Below are 22,183 nucleotides of genomic sequence, written 5' to 3'. Positions count from 1 at the left end.
ATAGCTTTCTAAGTAATCCTGAAAATTTTTATATCTATGTGTCTGCATGTTTTATGTCCTACTTCTTTCAGCCCTATTGCTTTCAAGAATTATCAGTGTTTAGTAGCTAAACTCATGCATTCTTCCTTCATGTATTCCTGAAAGATGATCACTTTGAGCTTTAAAAATGGTTATTTTATAATATAAAGTATTGTTAGATAGCAGCTTAGGATATAGACTTGAAACTGTAAACAGTACATTACCTGAGGAGAAATTTGTCCTTGACCCTATCTTAATCCACAAGCAGGATTACCACAGGGATCAGCAAATATCCAGCATTTAGCACTATGGGAAAACAAAGTGCTAGGATGGGGCTGCAGACATGAATAGAAGTAGATTTCATCATTCTCTTGTTTTCTTTTTGGTTTGGTTGTTTGTTGGTTGTTTTTTTTTTTGTTGTTTTTTTTTTTGATGTGACAGGGGTGGAAAGTACTACTCTTGTCCCCAACTTGGAAAGAATGCCCAAGTGAATGATGCAGGTTGTCAGGGTCTGCTTATTTCCAGGGTCCTTTAGAGACCTTCCTGATGCATCTCTAACTGAATGTATTCGTCCTCTGGAAGGACCAGTATAATGCCCTGTAACTCTTGAGAGGTGGAACACTGGCAATAGAAAATTCTTCTTTCCTTAAAATGAGTAATCCAAGTATACAGATAAAAATTATCCAAGTACAGAGATGAAAATTACCCACAGTGCTTCTAACTCAAGGTTCCACCACAAAGCTCTGTGCCAGCTGACAGAACTTTGGGCTTACTTGATTGGATGTGGGAGATCTAAATGATGAAAATAAATAGGTATGGAGAAATGCCAGCAGCAGTAATGCCTGTCAGTTCCTCACTGCAACACAGCCTGGGGCAAACTGGTGGAATCCCTCTTGATGGTGATGGTTAGAGGTAAGGGGTTGAAACAGGGCTCCCAAGAGAAACGGGCAATTTTATTGCTGACACACTTCAGAAAGTCACAAAACTCCACTAGATCCATTCCTCACTTGTCCAGAATGCCTTAGGGAGGACTTTATAGATATTCATCTTTCACTAGGTGCTATAAAGGAAAATTAGATATCTACTTTGAATTCTAAATGCAAAATCAGTCTGCATGTTGGGTGGACTGTCTCTCACCTAACTTCATGCAACATCCCTGAGGCAGGGAGATGCAACTGGTTTTCTTTGTGTTAGATAGAGAACAGAGAGACTTAATTAACACAGTTACGCAGAAAGGCAGAAAATAAAACCTACTATATACTGTCACCACTGATTATTTTTATTTTTTTTTCCCAGTTTGATGGTAAAACTGGTGCCAAGTAGTAGTTGTTTTGAAATATGACTCTTGACTACCTGAAGTACTTAATGCATGCTGTTGGATAATGTGAAGTGAGTGCCTGCAAGATATGTTTGGCTTTACATCTTGTGTGGAACTCTGCTGGCTTCAGGTTGAGCTACTGATGTAGAGTTTGGCAGGAGCAGCCCAGTCTCTGCCAGCAGAGAGTGAAAGGCCCAGAGGAATGAACAGAGCTGTTTCTCAGGGATGGTGTCCAGCAATAGGTACCAAGCACTGCAGTGGAATACTGGGTCAAGAAGGCTCCCTCCTAATAAGACAACATTTGCCAGGCTGCTGCAACAAGCCTATACGACTGGGCTCATAGGTAAGGTAAAATGTTTTAGTGTGACCTTGAAGGGAATTCATGTAACTAGCTCATGTGTTCACTCAAAATGGTCCGTTTGTCACTGATACAAATCCTCTCAAAAGGTGGGGGCAGCAGGAGGGGGAAACGCGGGATGAAAAGGAAAAAACCCTTTTAAGATGAGTAAAAATACTGCAGTCTAAAGAGTTTTAAGGCAATGGTAATATTAGTAAAGAGCACCGAGAACAGGAAGAATTAAAAACTGTCTCATGTTTATAATGGGTATTTATTTTGCTTGGCCTAAGATTTTTCAAATGTTGGTCCACTGTGAGAGTTTTCTAATGTAGGAATTATTCCAAAAAAAACAATGTCTTCAGTATTCCATTTCTCTTTAGGTAGCAAAAGGCTAAAAAGAGAATGCAGAAGGAAAAGAACAAAGTTTGTACCCACAAAGCACAAGCATCTCATAGATGAGGCTGTTAGGTCCCAAGGATATATGGTGGTTATTTCTTCAGATGAAGCCAAAATGCAAAGGTGTCAGGGAAACACTGTCCCAGAGCACTTTCCTGCTGTGGCTTTGATCAGACCTCAGCAGTTTCAAGATTCATCATTCTTTTGCCAAATACTTAAAAAATCAACATGGAAAATCTCTTCCCTTCCATTTGCTTTTATTACTGTTAAGTATCAGACACTCCGCAATGGATCTCTTCAAGTAAATGGGTAGGTAGGGTAAGCACTGTGTCCCTTAAAGCCAGAGGGTTTCGGGCTGGCTGTACCAAATGCATTGTCATCTCCAAGTGCTGGAAATAGATGTGGCTGCATTGAATCATGAGCTAATGAACTGTAGTCTTCTTGGCCTAGTCTGTAATTACTCAACAATCACATAACCCAGCAAACCTCAGCGTGCTTTGATTCAGCATATTTTCTAAGCAGACAACATCTTCTGTCTACTTGCTCTGTTTTGGCCAGGGATAAAGTGAAATGTTGGTTTATATCCTTTTCTCCATTTTATATGGAGTAGAGGCATGCTTGAGAAATCATCTTGCTGAATCTGGCGATCAAGATGTTTGTTAACATTGGCTAAAAGTTTAGGGGCTCTTACAGTTATCTTCTCTATGTTAAAATGAAGTTGTGAATTGAAAGTTTGGAAAGGAATCTGTTAAAGAAGCCAATGAGTTATGGCACTTTAATTCCCTGATCCTCAGTGAAAGCAAATGAAAACCCATCCTTATGTGACCCTTTCCACCTCAGTAGCTAAGCATCTTGAATATTTCTCTGTTCATTCCAGAATCATTCAGGGATCGCTCATTATGGTATGACATTCACCTGACCAAACACTGGTTTCACCCAGCATCTTTGTGTGTATGGAAATGTGTTGATAATCTTGAAAAATGGATTGACTTACCTAATTACCAAACAGGTATAAACAACACTAGCTTAGGCTCTATTTGAGTTGTCCACCTTAATGTTCTCTTTTTTTTCTTTTTATGCTTTAAAACCTTAAGAAAAATGGCTTCAAGTTATAAACAGTGAATCTTCAATGATCACTGTCACCATCCTCTCAGTCATGGTTTTGACTACTTTTATTGGATGCATTTTACACTTCTAAACAGCTATCAAGGAAAAAACCTCCAAAGGCAGATTTAGCCTTCCGCTGAGCAGGCAGCAGTAAGAAATACAAGACTTCTACATAGAACTATAGATGTTTGTAATTGTGCCCCTATAGGCTATCTCAGTATAGTAGTTTCAGTCATTACTGCTTCCTGTACTGCTCTGTTATCTCTGCAGAAATATTGTGGAGATGCTGAGCAACACAGAGCGCATCTGATCTAGTGAGGGATCATCTTCAAGTTGTGAACAGCTTTTTGAACAGACCTGCACCTTTAGCTTTAGCTGAGTACTAATAAGAAGTATCACAGACAGCGTGAAGTACAACATGTTGATGTGCAGAATACCTCTGCAACAGTTAGAAAGATTTTTCTTCTCGGAAGGTGGTCCTGGTGCATGCTAATTTGGTGAAAGCAATTTTATTGCATGTGAGATGCCAATAAAAATGGTTTGGATTAATAATTGCCACTATTTCAATGCCAGTTCTGGAAAAACAAGGTTCATTTGAGAGTCATATTGGAAAAAGTCACTTGTAAAAAGGGATGTTGCCCATACTAGTTAAAAAAAAAAAACACCAAACAAACAAAAAAGGCAAACCAAAAATCCTGCAGCAATGTCATCCTAGCCAGGCTTTCTAAGGAGATGTTACTTTGCACTGAGGTTTGCAGTGAAATTGCAGAGATTTTAGGGCTTTGAACAGTATTAACAGCTGTATTTGTGTAGGAGTAGATGAAGCCAAAGTTTATTATAAGCATGCTTATAGAACTTTAGAGGCTTGAATTTAGTAAATGGAAAAAGGTTGTTTTAGTTTGTTTTGTATTATTTCCCTCCCCCTGCCAAATACCCCTGGAAATATCTTCTTGCTCGGTCAGCCAGCTTTGTTGATTAATGCTTTTCTTCTTAACTCTTAGTGCTTTTTCATAAGGGTGACATAGAAGCAATTTCACAAATTTCTGTTTCTTTCAATATACATTCTTCACTACTGTAAGTTCACTCAGAAAGCTTGCCAAAGGTGGAAGGGACTACATAGATGCCAGTAGTGCTTTTAGTACTCTCATATCTGTGAAAAAAACAGATAAAAAGTGGTACTATATAGCACACAATTACTCAAAGTAAGTTTTTGCTGGCAGAGAATTTGTTTGTATGCAGCAGGGAGTAAACAGAAGCTTCCTATGCTCAGGCACAGTGAAAAACTGGTTAGCTGCAGAGGAGGAAATACTGCAGGGCTTAAAATGCACAGATAAAAATGACCTCATTTCTGCCGCTCTGTTACAAAGCTCTCTTTGTAACAGTGAAACGGAAAGAAAAATAAATTAAGAATAGGCGGAGGAGGGAAACAACAGAAAAGTCTTGTTTAAAACTTAGTTCTGCTGAAGACAACAAAGTAATCACAGCTGTTACCTCTGTACTGGGTCAAGCATGCTGTGATTTGAGAATTTTTTTTTTTTTTTTCAAGACCAATATCTTTGCCCCACAAAGCATAACAAGTTGGTAAGCAGACATACAAAACAAGTATTGCGGTAAAATAGGTATAGGTAGAAGCAGCCCAATATGACAAATTTTATCTTGTAAAAATAAGTTAATATAGGTGTAAGTTCAAGGAGGTCAATGAATAAAGAACTTCCAAGAACCCTGCTTTTCCCTGTCACTGTATTGAATGAGTCTGATAGTTTAAGCTGCTTCATCTTTCCACCTTACTGACTCCTACTGAGTTTTCTAGAACACAATGTTAAATTCAGCATTCACTGTATTCCAGTAACTTGGAGAACTGAAATGACAGTAAATAGGTGAGATCTCCCCCAGGTAATTGCACAAGACCTTTGGAGTTATTGTAAGAGTTAAGTTCTGAAAGAGGGGGGAAGGACGCACTAAACTTTCAGTTCTTGGGGGTGGGCAAAGAAAATGCTGTCTAGATATCTTCAGTACAGGTAGGTCTACTCTGCCTGAAAATGTAACAAAGAAGAAAAGCCAACATGACAGAAGGGGGAGGACAAGCTAGTCCTGTTATCCTCTCTGGAAGGCTGGAAAAGCAGAATGAGAAACAAACTGACAGGGCTATTATTGTCATTACTTAGAGCACCTCTTGTTATAATTGTTATTTATAGTATCTCTTCTGAGGCATTGAAATAGAGCAGATAGAGATACAAATCTGCCCAGAATTAACTGGATAGGGAAGCTAGACAAGGCAGTAGCCATGTTCTGCCAGTATTTCAAAAATAAACACTTTGTACTCTGCCTGGAATTCATGTAGAATCTGTGCAGCAGTTCCAGTTTGCTGGCAAGGATCCCAGACGGAGTCTGCGTTGCAGATGAAAGAGGAGGGATGGGAGGGAGGACGGAGAGTGAGAGGAAAAGGAGCAAGTCCCAGCCTGCTTCCTCCCATGCACTTCTTAGAGGATTAGGACTGCTCAGCATGCCAAGGAGCAAAAGGAACAAGAATAATTGAGATGAGGGTTTGTTTTGCACATTGTTAAAAGGGGTTGGCCTTTTCTGTTAGTCTTGATGGTCATTTATTTTGTCTTACTAGCATACAGAAGGGATTTCTGTAAGAAACTCTGCTGATATCTAGAAGCTCATATTAGATTTATGAATTAAGTTGGTTTTATTCATTTAACAGTTAAGGAACCTGCACAAGCCCTAGGGGCCCAGTAGTGGATTCATCACATCCTAGTGAGGTTTTCCAAACTCTTCTTTCTAAAAGGAATCTCTAACAGAAGAATGTGAATATACGTATTGATGTTTGAGGGCATTTTTTTAAACAAGTCCGTTTGTACTTCTACTTCTTCAGTAGAAAGCTCCTAAAATAACTTGCAGTAAACCAGGAAGCACAGCCAATGGTATTAAAATCCAAGTATCTTTTAATACCACCACTGTGCATCCCTGGTTAGAAATTCATAGCTTTCCTGAGGTGTTGGACAAATTCTCTGTCTAAATATCAAAGTGCCTGCTGTGACAGGCTGGGTCTGCTGCATGAATGTGTGGAGAGAATGTGGAAGGCAGCAGAGCTGTTGCACCAGTTTGGAAAGCTTATCAAATGTCCGGATCAGTCTGGCTCCTTTGCTCCACTACAGCTTCCAAAGTCTGTGATGGCTCAGCTACTCAGTGTAGGCTGAGAACAGTTTCATTGCAATAGTTTTGGCTTAATCGTGCAGCTGAAGTCCATCAAATGCAATGCTGCTTACCGGTTGCTGGGAAAGCAGAGCTCTGTCTCCATTGTTAAAGCAGTGTAAAGACATTCCCATTACAGGTAAGGACCAGAACCATTTCTACTTCTTCCTTCTCACAGGTTAATGCCTTCATTCACTTGCCTGATCATCACCTTAGCTCTGTCTTATGGAACCACAAGCTATGGTTCACTGAGGCTTCAGGGGAACTGCTGTCAGGCTGTGATTCTGAGGTACTGCTACCATACTGATCAAAATTTGAGATCCTAGTAGTGAGTCCTTTGTTTCACACTTATACAGCCTGCTTTTCAAAGCATGACGTTAGGCTTCTGGCCTTGTCTGCATTAGCAGTAAGATCTTGCTTCAAACAGCTGATGCCTTGGCTAAGAGGGATTTTGCTGCTTCCCCATTAATCTCTAACTCAGCCAGTTGGCAGGGAGAATGAGGAGCTCTCAGTACTGCCCTTCAGGATCTTGCCAATAGAAAGGGGAAGCATGACCAACCTTATCGAAAATAATAGAATCAATTTTTTTTATTTTTTCTATTCTTGTTTTTTTTAGACCATATTGTATCAGCCATAGGCAAACAAGCACCTAGATGTTATTTGGAAAAGTCATCCATGGACCCCATGTTCTGACTCTTAATGCTATTTTTCTGTGAGGAATAACAACATCTGCAATTTTTTAGTCCTATGTCTCATCCTTTGAAACACATAGAGCAGGAATATACTCTGGCCAGTTTGGAATTTCTCTGACATTGCAAGGTAGCTGTAACACTTATATGTACCAAAAAGGCAGAAAGACGTTCTCTCAGAACATGCTGTATTTTTCCACTGGAGAACATGCTGATTTTGGAGGGGAAAAAAAAAAACAAACGAAACAACAAGTCAAGATGGACCTTTTCAGTTCTCTGTTTAGAAGAGACTTTGTGTTTATAAACGTGCTTTTAGTTGTTAACAGCAAGTAAATATTGTTATTAGCTTCAATCTATTCCTTAATAGAGCAAACAGCATCTTTGTTCTTGTGCTGGTTTGAAATGAAAAGGCATGGAAAAGTGGGCATTTCACATGGATGGGATAGTTCAGGTGCTTATCTCTTTTCACAGTGAAGGAATAAATGTCATCTCTAATTCATTTCAGTGTACAGCACAAAGATGAGCATATGCCAGTCCCTGATGGAACCAGTTTACTATGTACTTCTGCATGATTGTTTGCATGATTCCAGTGCCACGTTATCTCTTAGTCTGTGGCCATTCATGAGGAAAAGGAGTGCATTTCACAAGCCATTCTTTGTCCAAAGTGACTAGGTTTGCTCTCTATTTCAGCAAAGAAATTGCTTCCACTCATAAAATTTGAAAGTACTAGATGTCATCCAAACCTAAGGTTGTTACAGTCTCTTCCCAAAGAATTATACTGCCAGTATTAGTTTCCAGGATGGCTTTTTCTGAGGTAGCTTTGGTATTTTCTAAGCTCACAATAAGGGTTAGATTCTTTTCCTGGACCTTTTCACATGGAAAAGATGAAGGGTAACGGGCACAAGTTACTCTTGTGTCCAATCAGAATCTCTCCAAGAGGAAAATATTCCACAATAAGAATCAGCCACTGGAATAATCTCCCCAGGGTTGTGATGGAGTTTCCAGTCTTGGACGCTTTCAAGATTTGGCTGGATAGGGACATCTAGTCTAGGCCATTTTTGCTTAGAAAAGTTGGCCCAGATGATCTGTGAGGTCCCTCCCAAAGTGGTATTCTATGATTCTATGAAAGATAATTTGTGGTTAAGTAAAAATGAGATATTATTTTTACTTATCATTCTCTTGTTTGCAAAATGGTAAAAACCTTCCTTGCGGTAAACATCAGGAGTTCTGTGCACGTATTGAGTAACTGGCACCTTTAACACTTGTTTAAAGCCACAGACATTTAGCCTTCTTTCAAAAATGTCCACAAGTCCCCCTGGAGACATTGGCAGCAGGGAACAGGCCAGAACTTGCAAAACTGCTTGTTGTGTTATCTGACCCTGCCTGTCCTCACAAGAGCCCTTTCTGCCTTGTAGCGTCAGTTCAACAGGCTCTGCAAACACATGTTTAGGAATGTAAGGACTATGTAATCAAGGCCCAGCAGTTATGCCCTTCTCTGTTCTAGCCAGCCACAGGCATTTGCAATATGATTACGGTAATGCAGGGCAGGTAATGAGCAACCTCACAGACAAGATCACCACAGCTACTGGACTCTGATTTTTACTTTTTAATTTTTATCTCAACAGAATGTACGTGGCCATCTGTGTACCTGTTTCATACAAGGGGAAACCAGAAAGTTTACCAGGGCAAACAATGGTAAGAAAAGACATTTGTTGTCTTTTAGGGTTGTGCCTGAGAAAATGCAAATTAATCTCTCTTCCCTATCACCTTATCCTCATGAACTCATAGAGAATCCAAGAGCAGCTAATACAGGATTAGCTATTTCTAACTCAAATCCTATTTGAAGGAATTGAAATTTGAAAGCACTTGACATACCTAGTGGTATTTCAAGGCTTTTTACCCTATTTCTATAGGACATGATAGAAGTTTAAGAGTATATATAGAACCATAGAACACTTAGGGTGGGAAAGGACCTTAAGATCATCTAGTTCCAACCCCCCTGCCACGGGTAGGGAGACCTCACACTAAACCATCTCACCCAAGGCTTTGTCCAACCTGGTCTTGAACACCGCCAGGGATGGAGCATTCACAACCTCCCTGGGCAACCCATTCCAGTGTCTCACCACCCTTGAAGTAAAGAATTTCTTCCTTATATCCAATCTAAACTTCCCCGGTTTAAGTTTTAACCCATTACCCCTTGTCCTGTCACTACAGTCCCTAATAAATAGTCCATCTCCAGCATCCCTATAGGCCGCCTTCAGATACTGGAAGGCTGCTATGAGGTCTCCATGCAGCCTTCTCTTCTCCAGGATGAACAGACCCAACTTTCTCAGCCTATCTTCCTATGGGAGGTGCTCCAGTCCCCTCATCATCCCTGTGGTCCTCCTCTCCACTGGTTCCAACAGTTCCATGTCCTTTTTATGTTGAGGACACCAGAACTGTACACAAGACTCCAAGTGAGGTCTCGCAAGAGCAGAGTAAAGGGGCAGGATCACCTCCTTTGACCTGCTGGTCACGCTGCTTTTGATGCAGCTCAGGATACGGCTGGCTTTCTGGGCCGCGAGCGCACACTGAAGCTGGCTCATGTACGTTTTTCCATCGACCAACACCCCCAAGTCCTTCTCCACAGGGCTGCTCTGAATCTCTTCTTTGCCCAACCTGTAGCTGTGCCTGTTTATAATACATAGTATGATACATTTACTATGCATTTATCACATTGAGGTACCTAGTAAGCCGCTAGTAGCCATTTCATTACAGATTTAATTTGTATTTTATTTACGGTGAACATTTGTAAGCTGCCTCTTACAAACACATTCAGCAACTGAGAAGTGCTGAAATATTCTTAGGGTCTTCTAGGAAGAAACCTAAGTTTAAGCCCGTTGCTGAAACCTTGATTTTGCAGATGGTCCCATGGCTGAAGGAGCACTTTCCAGATGCTCTGTGTAGCACACAATACGCACACAAACTTCCTGTGCAAATTCAAATAAACTAATAAATAGGTAATGCTGGTTTTAGAAGACTCAAGATCTTCTGTAAGTATTCAGGAGCTCCATCTGCTGGCAGTATTTCGTAGCTGTTTGCATCTATACTGAGTCCCCATAAGACTTTAATAGCTTAAAGACTATTATAAAGCTTACAAATGTTTTCGTAAAACTGTCTCTTTAATTTCAATTTCAGGAATTGCCTAAACACTTGGTTAATTTTATACTTGTTTCCAAGAACCTATGTATCAAATTCAAAGCCCAGTTTTTTACTGATAGTGGATAATCATCTTGGTATTGGAGATGTCGGTTGCGATGGCAATGATACAATAAGGTAAGAATGTTTCAAAAAATAAATTTTCCCTTCCTGGTGAATTTCAGTGAAACAAATCTGATGACACTTAGTATTAGAAAATACATTAATAACGGTTGGAACCAGATGATCTTAAGGTCCTTTCCAAACCTAACTATTCTATGGTTCTATGAATAATGGATTAGTTTAGGTAGATCAATCTCTTTTCAAATCATGTACAAAATAAACGTTATACAGTAATTCCTGCTGGAGTAATAGTTGTTATTACTCAGCATGCTTGAGCAGCATTCTTGAATTTCTAATCTTTAGCATATCCAGTCAGAACTTTGCAAATGTCTGTACACTGCACTTGTCAGGCGTATAATTTATAGTTTCCACAACTCCAGGGTTGAGATATGAAGGACTGAGACTAGGATTTAATATCATCTAACAATTCCAGTAGGCTTGTTTATGAAATGACAGCTCAGTTTATGTGATATATTTATCCCCAGTGAAGTCAACAATCTGTATATAGATTAGTTGATAGAATGATTGTGCATCTATATACATATATATGTATATCCTGCATTTAACCTATTATACTCTTGGAAATTGTGTTGTACTGCATCTATTAATGGATCATTTTTCACCATGTTGCATGAGCTTTAGATATGGGATAGACCTGAAATGCCTTCCCCTGCCAACCCGCCCACTCATTTTATTAATAACAACACATGCATCCATGGAAAAATAATTTCTAAGTACTCAAGGTATCTCAAAAAATATGCAATAGAGCTTTTGCAGATAAACAGAGAGCTTTGTAAATTTGATGGTGAGGTCCTTGACAAAACTAGGAGTGGGATACTACAAACTTCTGTGTGATACATTTTTATCAGAGATGGGATTTTTCTCTTTAAGATCCCTAATACTGATGGCTTGACAAAGGTCAGAGTGAGACTTTCTCAGCACATTGCTATAGCTGCTGTCTGTACTCCAAGCAAAGCAGCTTTCCTGACTGGCAGATACCCTATCAGATCAGGTTGGGCCTCTCTCTAATGGTTCACTGCAGATTGTCTAGCCATTGTTGCTATTAAAAAACGCTTTGAATAAACCACTTTAAGAATCAGTTAATCTAAGGATTTGGGATCTCAATGATGGGCAAAACTAAAGATGACCTGATTTAGTGATTGATTTCTGTGAGAAAATCCCCACATAAAGCACACTCAATGTGGCTAGATGACAACAGAAAAATGGGTAAAAATCTAAACAGTGAAAAGCACCCAGAGGTAGAAGCACAAAGAAACAAAATCGTGTCAACACTGTATGTTCAGTGGTATTAAGATTATATTAAGTGTAATATCTTTAATATCCTGGCAAAATTTTCATAGTGAAGTGTGTCAGACCATGGAAGAGTTCTCCACAATTACAGTTTAAAACAGTTTTACTTCAGCCGTGTAAATTCCTGACAGAAAACTTTAGCCACCACATATGGCAGAAATAATTAGTGTAGCTCCTCTGGTGTGATTTTTGACTTACTAAAGGAGAAATGTAATCATGAACTGTACACTTCAGAAGTGGGTACCGCTGACTCTGTAAGTCTCTTATTCTATTTAAGCTTCTTATATTTTTCACCCCTTTTCCTTTAATGTTGTGTTTTATAGAATCACAGAACAGTTAGGGTTGGAAAGGACATTAAGATCATCTAGTTCCATCCCCCCTGCCACAGGCAGCAGGACCTCACACTAAACCATGTCACACAAGTCTCTGTGGAACCTGACCTTGAACACCATCAGGGATGGAATATTCACAACTTCCCTGGGCAACCCATTCCAGTGCCTCACCACCCTTGCAGTAAAGAACTTGAAGCTTCCTTATATCCAATCTAAACTTCTTCTGTTTCAGTTTTAGCCTATTACCCCTTGTCCTGTCACTACAGTCCCTAATGAAGAGTCCCTCCCCAGTATCCATACAGAATCATAGAATCATAGAATAGTTAGGGTGGGAAAGGACCTTAAAATCATCTAGTTCCAACCCCCCTGCCACGGGTAGGGAGACCTCACACTAAACCATCTCACCCAAGGCTTCGTCCAACCTGGTCTTGAACACCGCCAGGGATGGAGCATTCACAACCTCCCTGGGCAACCCATTCCAGTGTCTCACCACCCTTGAAGTAAAGAATTTCTTCCTTATATCCAATCTAAACTTCCCCGGTTTAAGTTTTAACCCATTACCCCTTGTCCTGTCACTACAGTCCCTAATAAATAGTCCATCTCCAGCATCCCTATAGGCCCCCTTCAGATACTGGAAGGCTGCTATGAGGTCTCCACGCAGCCTTCTCTTCTCCAGGATGAACAGACCCAACTTTCTCAGCCTATCTTCCTATGGGAGGTGCTCCAGTCCCCTCATCATCCCTGTGGTCCTCCTCTCCACTTGTTCCAACAGTTCCATGTCCTTTTTATGTTGAGGACACCAGAACTGTACACAAGACTCCAAGTGAGGTCTCACAAGAGCAGAGTAGAGGGGCAGGATCACCTTCTTTGACCTGCTGGTCACGCTGCTTTTGATGCAGCTCAGGATACGGCTGGCTTTCTGGGCTGCAAGCGCACACTGCCTGCCCATGTTCATTTTCTCATCAACCAATACCCCCAAGTCCTTCTCCACAGGGCTGCTCTGAATCTCTTCTCTGCCCAACCTGTAGCTGTGCCTGGGATTGCTCCGACCCAGCTGTAGGACCTTGCACTTGGCATGGTTAAACTTCATGAGGTTGGCATCAGCCCACTTCACAAGTGTGTCAAGGTCCCTCTGGATGGCATTCCTTCCCTCCAGGGTATCAACCGAACCACACAGCTTGGTGTCATCAGCAAACTTGCTGAGGGCGCACTCAATCCCACTGTCCATGTCAGCGACAAAGATGTTGAACAAGACGGGTCCCAACACTGATCCCTGAGGGACACCACCTGTTAGTGGTCTCCAGCCGGACATTGAGCCATTGACCACAACTCTTTGTGTGCGGCCATCCAGCCAGTTCTTTATCCACCGAGTGGTCCATCCATCAAATTGATGTCTCTCCAAGGATGTTGTGTGGGACAGTGTCGAACGCTTTACACAAGTCCAGGTAGATGACAACAACTGCTCTGCCCTATCCATTAGCTCTGTAGCCCCATCATAGGGGGCCACCAGCTTGGTCAGGCAGGATTTCCCCTTAGTGAAGCCATGCTGGCTGTCACCAAGCACCTTGTTGTTTTTCATGTGCCTTAGCATGCCTTCCAGGAGAATCTGCTCCAAGATTTTGCCAGACACAGAGGTGAGACTGACTGGTCTGTAATTCTCTGGGTCATCCATTTTCCCCTTCTTGAAAATGGGGGTTATATTTCCCTTTTTCCAGTCATCGGGAACTTCACTTGACTGCTATGATTTTTCAAATATGATGGCCAGTGGCTTAGCAACTTCATTCTCCATCTCTTTCAGGACCCGCGGATAGATTTCATCAGGTCCCATGGACTTGCGCACGTTCAGGCTCTTAAGATGGTCTTGATCTTTGATAGCACTTCAAGTTTTGATAGAACTTCAGTTGTAATGCCTAATGTCCAAACACAGCCATCTTAGTGCCATTTGTAGACACACTACCATAGCTGAGGCATCTGCTATGTAGGGCTTGGAGGAAACATTGTTCTGGGGGTCAATCAGAATCAATCTGGGGGCATACTAAATGGCTTATAAAAAGGCTCTATGCTTAGGTAACTGTTTGTGCTAATGCATAGGCTTCAATCTGAGAAGAGTGAAAATCTGAAATCTTGCTTCTTTTATTTTAAAGACTGCTGTTCTTCCCTAGGCACAGCATCCTGCACTGACCGGTGGGCTCCCTTTTGGAAGGGGTGTTCTGGAGGGCTCCCAACAAATGAAATTGCTTTTAGCAGGATACTGCACCAGCAAGGTTATTCTACAGCACTTGTAGGTAAGAGACATAGCAATTTGCTGCCTTTCTATTGTTTGCTATTCAAATGAAGCTGCTGCTGTAAATATTTTTCTTTGCCAAAATGTCTAGGATCATTTGAAGTGGAATTACTTGTATGCATAACTTTCAAAATCAGCAGGGTTTTCATAACACCATCCGCAAGCCCCAGTGTCAGCACAGCATATCTGAAAAATCCAACGTGGAGATATATGGAATATGTAGATGTACACTGCAAACACGAACAAATGCAAAGGAAAGAATCTTTTTTGCCCAGTACACATTGCTTTAGGAAGAACAGAGATGTTCACTGATCCATTATGGTAGAAACATGTTGTCTGGTACCCAGATACCACATTGGTCTTAAACGTATCTGTTGGCTACATTTTCTGCTTATTGATACATCCTGTTTGTTGTCACAGTTTAGCTCTAAAAGTAGTTTACTTCTGAAAATGAGACTCTGACAAGGAACAGCTGAAAGAATTGCATTGACTTCAGTGGGAATCCGGTCAGAATACAAGTCCAAGAAGAATAATTCTATTCACTCTTTGCTAAATTTGTCTGAACAGCAATTAAAGGCTGGGTCTTTCAATCACTTGTCATTTTTAAACTTTTTGATGTAAATGATGTCATGTGCTTAATTGTAATTACCATGATTTTCACACCTCTACTTGGCTGCAGCACACTGAGGTGTCATTTAGCTCCTAAACTGAAGTCAGCCTTTGTGATATGCTGACTTCACAACAGCTTGCGCAAAGTGGTGAGCTTTCCCTAGCTCACTGCAGTCTTCTATTGCTTATGCTGTAAACTACATTCAAATACGTAAGTGTAGAACTGGTTAGCAGTTCTCAGAAGTTATTTATCTAGGTAACAGTCCCTAAGCCTATCCAGCCTTCAATGTCAGGATAATGACACTGCTCTGTAATATGACTTCATTAAGGTTGATCATCACCGTATGACATACTCTGATATGTCCAATTGTACTGGGTAATTGGAATGGCCTACTTTTGTTACTCATTTCAGGATGAATATAGACACACAGAGCCAATATGTACACCTTCTTCTCGGAATCTGTTCCTTGACTGCGAAGGTCAGATAGAATTTGTGCATAAATTATTTCATATTTTTGTGCTTAGCTGCTTGTTTTGGCACAAGGGTTTCTCCCATCAGGTGACCCGTTAATGTGAAAAATAATAAGCATCAATTATTAGAACTTCTTATTCAGGGAAGCCTCTGAGCTGGACCACTGCCCTGTGAGGAATTTTAACAGATAAGTGAGGAAAAACAGCTGTTCTAGGCAGACAAATTGCCAATGCACAATTGTTCCCTGAGTTTGTCCCCATTCCAGACCAGTTCCTCCCTTGGCTGCACCTTAAGCAAGGAGTGCAGCCAACCCATTAGGCATACAGGCAGACACACCCAAGAATAACGATGCTGGATTGAAGATCTTTGTTTTATATTTTCAGGGAAGTGGCATATGGGTCAGAACTGCAAATCCCACTGTGATCACTGCCATAACCCTTTAAATCACGGCTTTGATTATTTTTATGGCATACCTCCCACCCTTCTGAATAAGTGTCAAGGCACAGGTGACCATGAACTGGCCAAGTTTTCAAGATACATATTGGCTTTATACTCAGATGATCATCCTTTCAGTGCTTACTCTTTTGATTGGAAAACTCACCAATTTATTCTCAGTAAAATGGAAAATAATCGTATGTCTGGCCATCTGTGGTCTTCTGTATTTCATCTCCCGGTTCTCCAGCTATGGTTTCACTAAGTACTGGAACTGCACCCTGACGAGAAACCACGATATCACTGAACAACTGATAAACCTAGAGAAAAAAAAAAAGTTTTAATATGCTGAAGGAGGCAGTTTCATTCATTGAAAGGTAACAAAAAATTGTATTGCCTTTTTAAGGATTTTTAGAAATAATATCATGACTGTGTCATACACCACTAGGTTAGGCAGCTGGCATGTGCTGAGCTACCTGTCCGGATGTTGGCAAGTACTGTTCTCCTTGCTTCTGAGAGTCTGTCACTTTTGGCTATGAACTTTCCCAGTTATTTAATGTTCTACACATGTCTAATTTGGAACAAGAAAGAGAAAAGGCCCATTACTATTTTGGTCTTAATACAGAATCAACATCTTTGAGGGGTGTTTTAATCCACTTTGTCTCCCAAAACCTCAAAACTGCACAGATGTCAAAATCAAAAATTTTTGATTTAGACCACAAATATAATTTTTATTGTGATAGTCACTACAATATCACTGTTATACTTTGAGTTGAGTGAGTTAGCAGAGAAATTACTATTTTCTTTCATTTCACAACCAAACATAAAAAAAACTTCTTCTTGTTGTTTTTCTTTCACATGTTCAAAACCCTCTCATGACCACAGAGAAGTTTCAGGGAAGAAGCCAGCATGGCCTAAATGGAGATAATGTAGAGCAGATGAACTAGATGGTGGGTAAGTGGCCATCTTGAAGAAAATCCTTCATTCATTTGAATGTGAAAAAGAATGTAAAGGGGTTGTCACAGAATTCTCTTTTTGCCTTGTACACACAGTTAGCTCCAGAGGATGCCAGACCACCACCACACCTCTTTGCTTTGGGTTTGTTTTTTGTTTTTTGTTTGGGGGGGGGGTGTTGGTTGTTTTTTTTTGTTTTCTTTAAGATGAAGGCTCAAATTTCCTTCAGAGGATCTGTTCTTTTTCTTTAATGGACACACACCTGTGCTGTAGCATTGAATGCAGTCAAACAATCAAACGTGCTTGATCGTGCTGTTAATCAAAATGTATGACATTCATCCAGCTCTGTCTAGTCTCAGAAGATCAAAATGGTTCTGATGATATTACATTATACAGTGGCTGATTTGTGTGCTTGTTCATTTTTATCAAATAATAATCTTTGAAGCATAAGCCAGAATTCTTTCTTGGTCAAAAGATCAAGTTAAAAAGCTATGGAGTTTCACTTGATAAACTGCGTGAAGTCAGTACATCATGAAGACTCTCTGCAGTCTAAATCCAGACTCGAGTGCCAATTAGGTTTTTAAACCTAAGCCTCACTTTGTTGCTCCTTTTTGCTTCAACAAGAGGGAGCTATGGAAGCTGTTCTTGGTGAATATGTTTGATGCAGAAGCTGATGAGGACAAGCAATCAAAGATAAATCACATCCTGTATAATCATTTGATGTTATCAGTACTGAAGCATTCCTTATGAAGTTAGGTTTGAACTGCAGTCTGAAGTTTTTGTCACTGGCATCAAGAGAAGATTTTGGTTGGTAGTGTGCAGCCTCATCTCAGAGTCCCTTTTCAGTTCCTGGTGTGACACAGCAGTTTTGGATGATTAGGAATCTAGGCACCACTATTAAGCACTACTTAAGCTTTTCAGAATGCTTGAGGCTACACAACAGATACAATCCTTAACTCAGAGAATTTACAGCATAAAGCTGACAGTATTCTGAGTACTTTGAATAAAAGGATCATTCGTTTATATTATTTTACAGCTGTTTTGGGGTTTTATTTTTCTGGGTTTCTAGACATCATGAACAAATTTTGGACACTTTTAGCAGTTTTCCATTGGGCTCTTGTTATTTCTCTAATGTAGGATTATACTTTGCATTGCTTGTGGTATCTCATAACTCATTCAGGTTAATAGAAAGACTTGGTCTTCCTGAAGTTTGAGTCAACACCTAAGAAAAGTCTGACTGCATTTCTGGATATAATTTTGATGTTTTGCTTTGTTTATAGCCAGACTTCTGGATGTTATTGACAAAGAAGGCTTGAAGAATACCACATTTGTTTATTTTGAATCTGATCATGGAGGATTCCTAGAGGCTCACAGAGGAAATTCTCAGTTGGGTGGGTGGAATGGGATCTATAAAGGCAATTTTGGTAGTGTGTGCATGCATAAGACTTCCTCTTAAGAAAAGGATAGAATAAAATACATCCAGACAGACCATATTTACTAAACTATGTGCTGGGATGATAATCTTGGATTGCAGGGTTGAGGCAAATTCAGGACATCAGTGATTCATCTTTCAGTCCCCAGAGAGCATCACTTTGACCAAAGCTACTCCTGACAGCTATATTTTCTAACCTATTCTTTAAACACCTTTAATGATTTCCCAGATAATCCAGTTTTCATTGTCTCTGCTAGTGAAGTTTTTTTCCAATCCTACCTTGGATTTCCTTGCTGCAGTTTAAGCAACAGATCTTGCCCTATTCACCAACCCGCAGAGAACAGATTCTGTTATATTCCCCCCCGGTTCATCTTTTCCTTGGACTCCAGTAGTACACTTGTACCCCCTTTTAGTTCCACATTGCCTTTAAGACTACTAAACCTTGAAAAGCCACTCTGACAGCTTTGGCAGCTTGGCACTTACTGTGTAAGAAAGCATGAAAACTGCTCCCATTAGTTATTTCCCTACAGAAGATTTGGGTGCCTTGACCTTGCTCAGCATCAAAATGCACATTGTCTAGTACTAAATTACTTAATGAGCCATACAAGCAATGTGTGATACATCTGGGATCCCATCTGGGAACAGTCCTAAATGTTATATTAGCCTTCAGTTCTGGATATGAAGCTTGCTTACCAGTAGCACATGCAAAAAGGCCAATGAGCTCACTTGAATAGCTCAGAACCTAACCTAGGGGATTCACTTTGACTACCCTAAAACAAGTATATCAGGAACAGGAGAGTTCGGAGAAGAAAGGTGAATGTGATTATACGGAGGTTTCGGTGTGAGAGGACAACAAAGAAATCATGCCTGCTTAGAGACAAGAGGAGATACAATATCAGTTTAGAGATTAATTACAGAAAAGCATTCCTATTTTTGTCCACATACAGCAGAACAGGGGATGACCCACTAGATTAAAAACTCCAGTGTAATTCATAAATATCTGTATAACTCACTGCTGAAGTTGCTAACAGGATATTAAAAACAAGAGGATTAAATAAGCCATGTATATGAATAATGGTAACAGCTGCTGATGAGTAACAAAGCATGAGATACCATTATCTTACATAGCATGAGGATTAATACACAAGCAGCTGGACTTGCCCTGTTTATAATCTGTCATGCCACCTTGTCAGCCTTTCAAACCAAGCTCTGCCTCTTGGCTGTAACTATGAACACACCTCTTCCATAGCAAAGTCGGGTGCTATTTAGCAAAGCAATAAGCTAGTATAAGCTATCATTAAGCTGGTGATCTATTAGCTGAGCTAATAACGCAGCTTCAAGTTTTGTTTGCCGCTCCCTACAATGCTTTCCAGCAATGACTTGTCATTTCTGCCCCTGATAGGAGGAATAACAGAGCAAAGGTCTTATAGGTGCCTGGGCTGCAATATTTTACAATTTTTTGTTTTCTAACTGGACCCTCACCTTGCAGTCTTGTGGTTTAGCTACATTGTTTCATATCTGTAATCATTTAATGGTTCTCACTTTGAAATACTATTTGAAACAATGAGTATTTTGAATTTTAAGAGGGCCAATGGAGAAGCAAATTTAGAAGACCAGAGGGATGGAAAAGAAATCAAGCTAAAACAAATAAATTTTTGTCTTGAGGTAATCCAATTTCAATAGAAATTGCAGTGGGAAGTCTTCATTGCTGCAGCATATTCAGAGCCCTTTCCAAGACTAGATGCCTGGTTCTTCATGAGACGGAAGGTGGAGCAAATGGCATGTGGCCTGCATTTGGCTGCCAGTACCTGAGAAGTAGCTTCCTCAATAGTAAACAATTTGTAGCATCTGTGTTAGACTCCTCTACAGAAAATGAGAAAGCATGGGGGGGCTAAGCCATTCGAGCAAAAAGCATAAAAAGTGCTGGTGGTGTGTAACTGTTAGCCAGTGGATTTTACTTTTTTCCTCCCTTCCCCAAAGCCTTGAGCTTCCAGAGCTATCGGTGACTTCAGTGACTTCCATTTCAGGGAGCAAAATTGAAAGCTGTGAACCATGCCTTTGGTATGATTATCGCTTACTTCCAGGAAAATTACAGTAATGGTGACTTATCTCCCCAGGCAGGATGTGTGAACTAGCTGTAATTGCAAAAACTGTTAGTAACTGCTAATCACTGGCCTCCACCCATCCACACAATTAAAAATCTCAGGGCTTATTAGCTAAACAGTAGCTTGGTTTAGAAATGAGACTTGAAATCCTAATGCAGTACATGTGGAGAGTGAGTATTCTCACACTCCAGCTGCAGGCTGAGATTCTGAAGCAATTTGGAGAGTCCATCCTCTCTGTCACGGTAATCGACACCTTGTGCCTTTGCTGAAGGGACAATTCAGCGCTCCAGACACAAATTCATGTTTCACTGCTGTGGTGTGTTTCTGCATGCAGTGCAGTGGCACCAAAAGGACAGTGAGTATAAACATCCCCCTCCTGCAGATCAGAGATGAGGCAACGACCTCTAATTTCCAATAGAATGTCATGTAAAAGCATGTGTACATGTATCTGGCGTAAGTTTACTGCTTCAGTCTCCCAGTTCTTCTTCAAGATGCAGAATGGTTCTGTTGTTAGCTATCCTGCCTTACCTGAGATGAAGGGCTTTGCTTCCTGGGTAGCATAGCTTGAGGCATCTCCCTGTTATTGCAGTGCTTCTATTGCTTTTTCTGTGGAAGCATTTAGGATCAGCTTTAGCACAAGATTTGAAGAAAAAGAAATTACGCACATAAGGTCTTTATCTGGATCAGTAGTTTGTTTTCTATAGTCCTATGTTATTTGTTTCAATTCTTTTTCAGCCATGGCATTAGACAAGCTGGCTGCAGCTGTAACACTTTCCTGAGCTTTCAACAAGCACCCAGACTTTGCTCATGTCACCCTCCATTACAGTGTAAAAGAGAACAGGCTGGTGCCTGGTTACCTGAGTCCTCCTTCCTGCTCACACCGGAGGATGACATTTGTGCGACCAAATGCAGCTGCCTGGGTCTGAGCTTGTTGTTTTACAGTCACTGAAGAGATGCAGATGTTTACAGGGTGTGGTTCACCTCCTTCTGCTTAACACATCCAGGCTAGATCAGTCACCCTGTTTCTCGTCACTGACTGAAAAGGCAGCCAAAACTGACCACATCAGACACAAAACCCACCCATTTTTTTACTTAGAAACATACATTAACTTAAAGTTAGTTGAGATTAATTTCATCTTCTGTGACTGAATGATGTGACAGTATGTGATGATGTGACAGTAAGTTGATGAATTCATGGTGATACTGTACGCAGGTTTTTTTCATTCTCACAGCTGGAGAAATGCAGAAGCCAGTGGAGCAGGCTATGCCTATTCCTCTTCCCATTCTGTAGAGTAAGCCATAATATGACATTCTCAGCAATCAGTTTTGGTTAGGGGTTATCTGTCATGGTCTCTTTTTTTCATGAAGCACCTTTACTTGACTAAAATACGCTAGAAGCCGCTGCAGAAGGGACGGGCGCCGTCCTTCTCTGGTGAGCGCTGCCGCAGTAGCCAGCATTGGAGCCGAGCGCTGCAGAGCCGACAACAGAACGCGCCGCCAGGGGGCAGCGCTGCACCGCCAACATCCACAGCAGCCGCCGCGGAGCCCGTCGGACCCTCAGCGAGCGCTTTGGCAGAGGAGCGTGTAAAAGGTAACATGGAATCAAAGCTTCCAGGTTCTCCGGCGCAGGTCGCTGCCTCGCCTTTCGCTTCCACGTACACTGCACGAAAAGCCACTCACAGCTGAAGTGCAGAGCCCAGTTTCCGCAGGCTGAGAGCTGTGCTCTGGGCAGCTCCCGACGCAGCTGGGCTCACAGCACCAGGAGCCCTCGCCGGGCCCCCTCTCTGCGTGCAGTGGTTTCGTTTCCAAAAGCACTGTGACCGCTAGTGGCTGCCTGAGCAGCAGCCAGAGCACCAGGCCAGAGGTTTGAGCTAACACTCAGCAGCAGA

The 22,183-nt window shown here is 41.0% G+C and overlaps 1 protein-coding gene across 1 annotated transcript; it reads left to right on the top strand.

Moving 5' to 3' along the window:
- The first annotated feature begins 1,561 nt into the window (after positions 1-1,561).
- Positions 1,562-21,980, top strand: LOC134168705 (arylsulfatase H-like). Its single transcript, XM_062628712.1, is given in 7 exon segments — positions 1,562-1,679; positions 14,151-14,291; positions 15,755-15,896; positions 15,898-16,132; positions 16,134-16,180; positions 21,527-21,581; positions 21,690-21,980. Coding segments are annotated over 7 exon segments (1,029 nt in total).
- The last annotated feature ends 203 nt before the right edge of the window (positions 21,981-22,183 follow it).

This window comes from Pezoporus occidentalis, unplaced genomic scaffold (genome assembly GCF_034315485.1).
Source record: "Pezoporus occidentalis ecotype Australia unplaced genomic scaffold, CSIRO_AGI_Poc_V1 ctg32, whole genome shotgun sequence".
Classification (NCBI taxonomy): domain Eukaryota; kingdom Metazoa; phylum Chordata; class Aves; order Psittaciformes; family Psittacidae; genus Pezoporus; species Pezoporus occidentalis.
The sequence above is the reverse complement of the archived record's forward strand: the minus strand, read 5'-3'. Positions and strand labels throughout refer to the sequence as shown.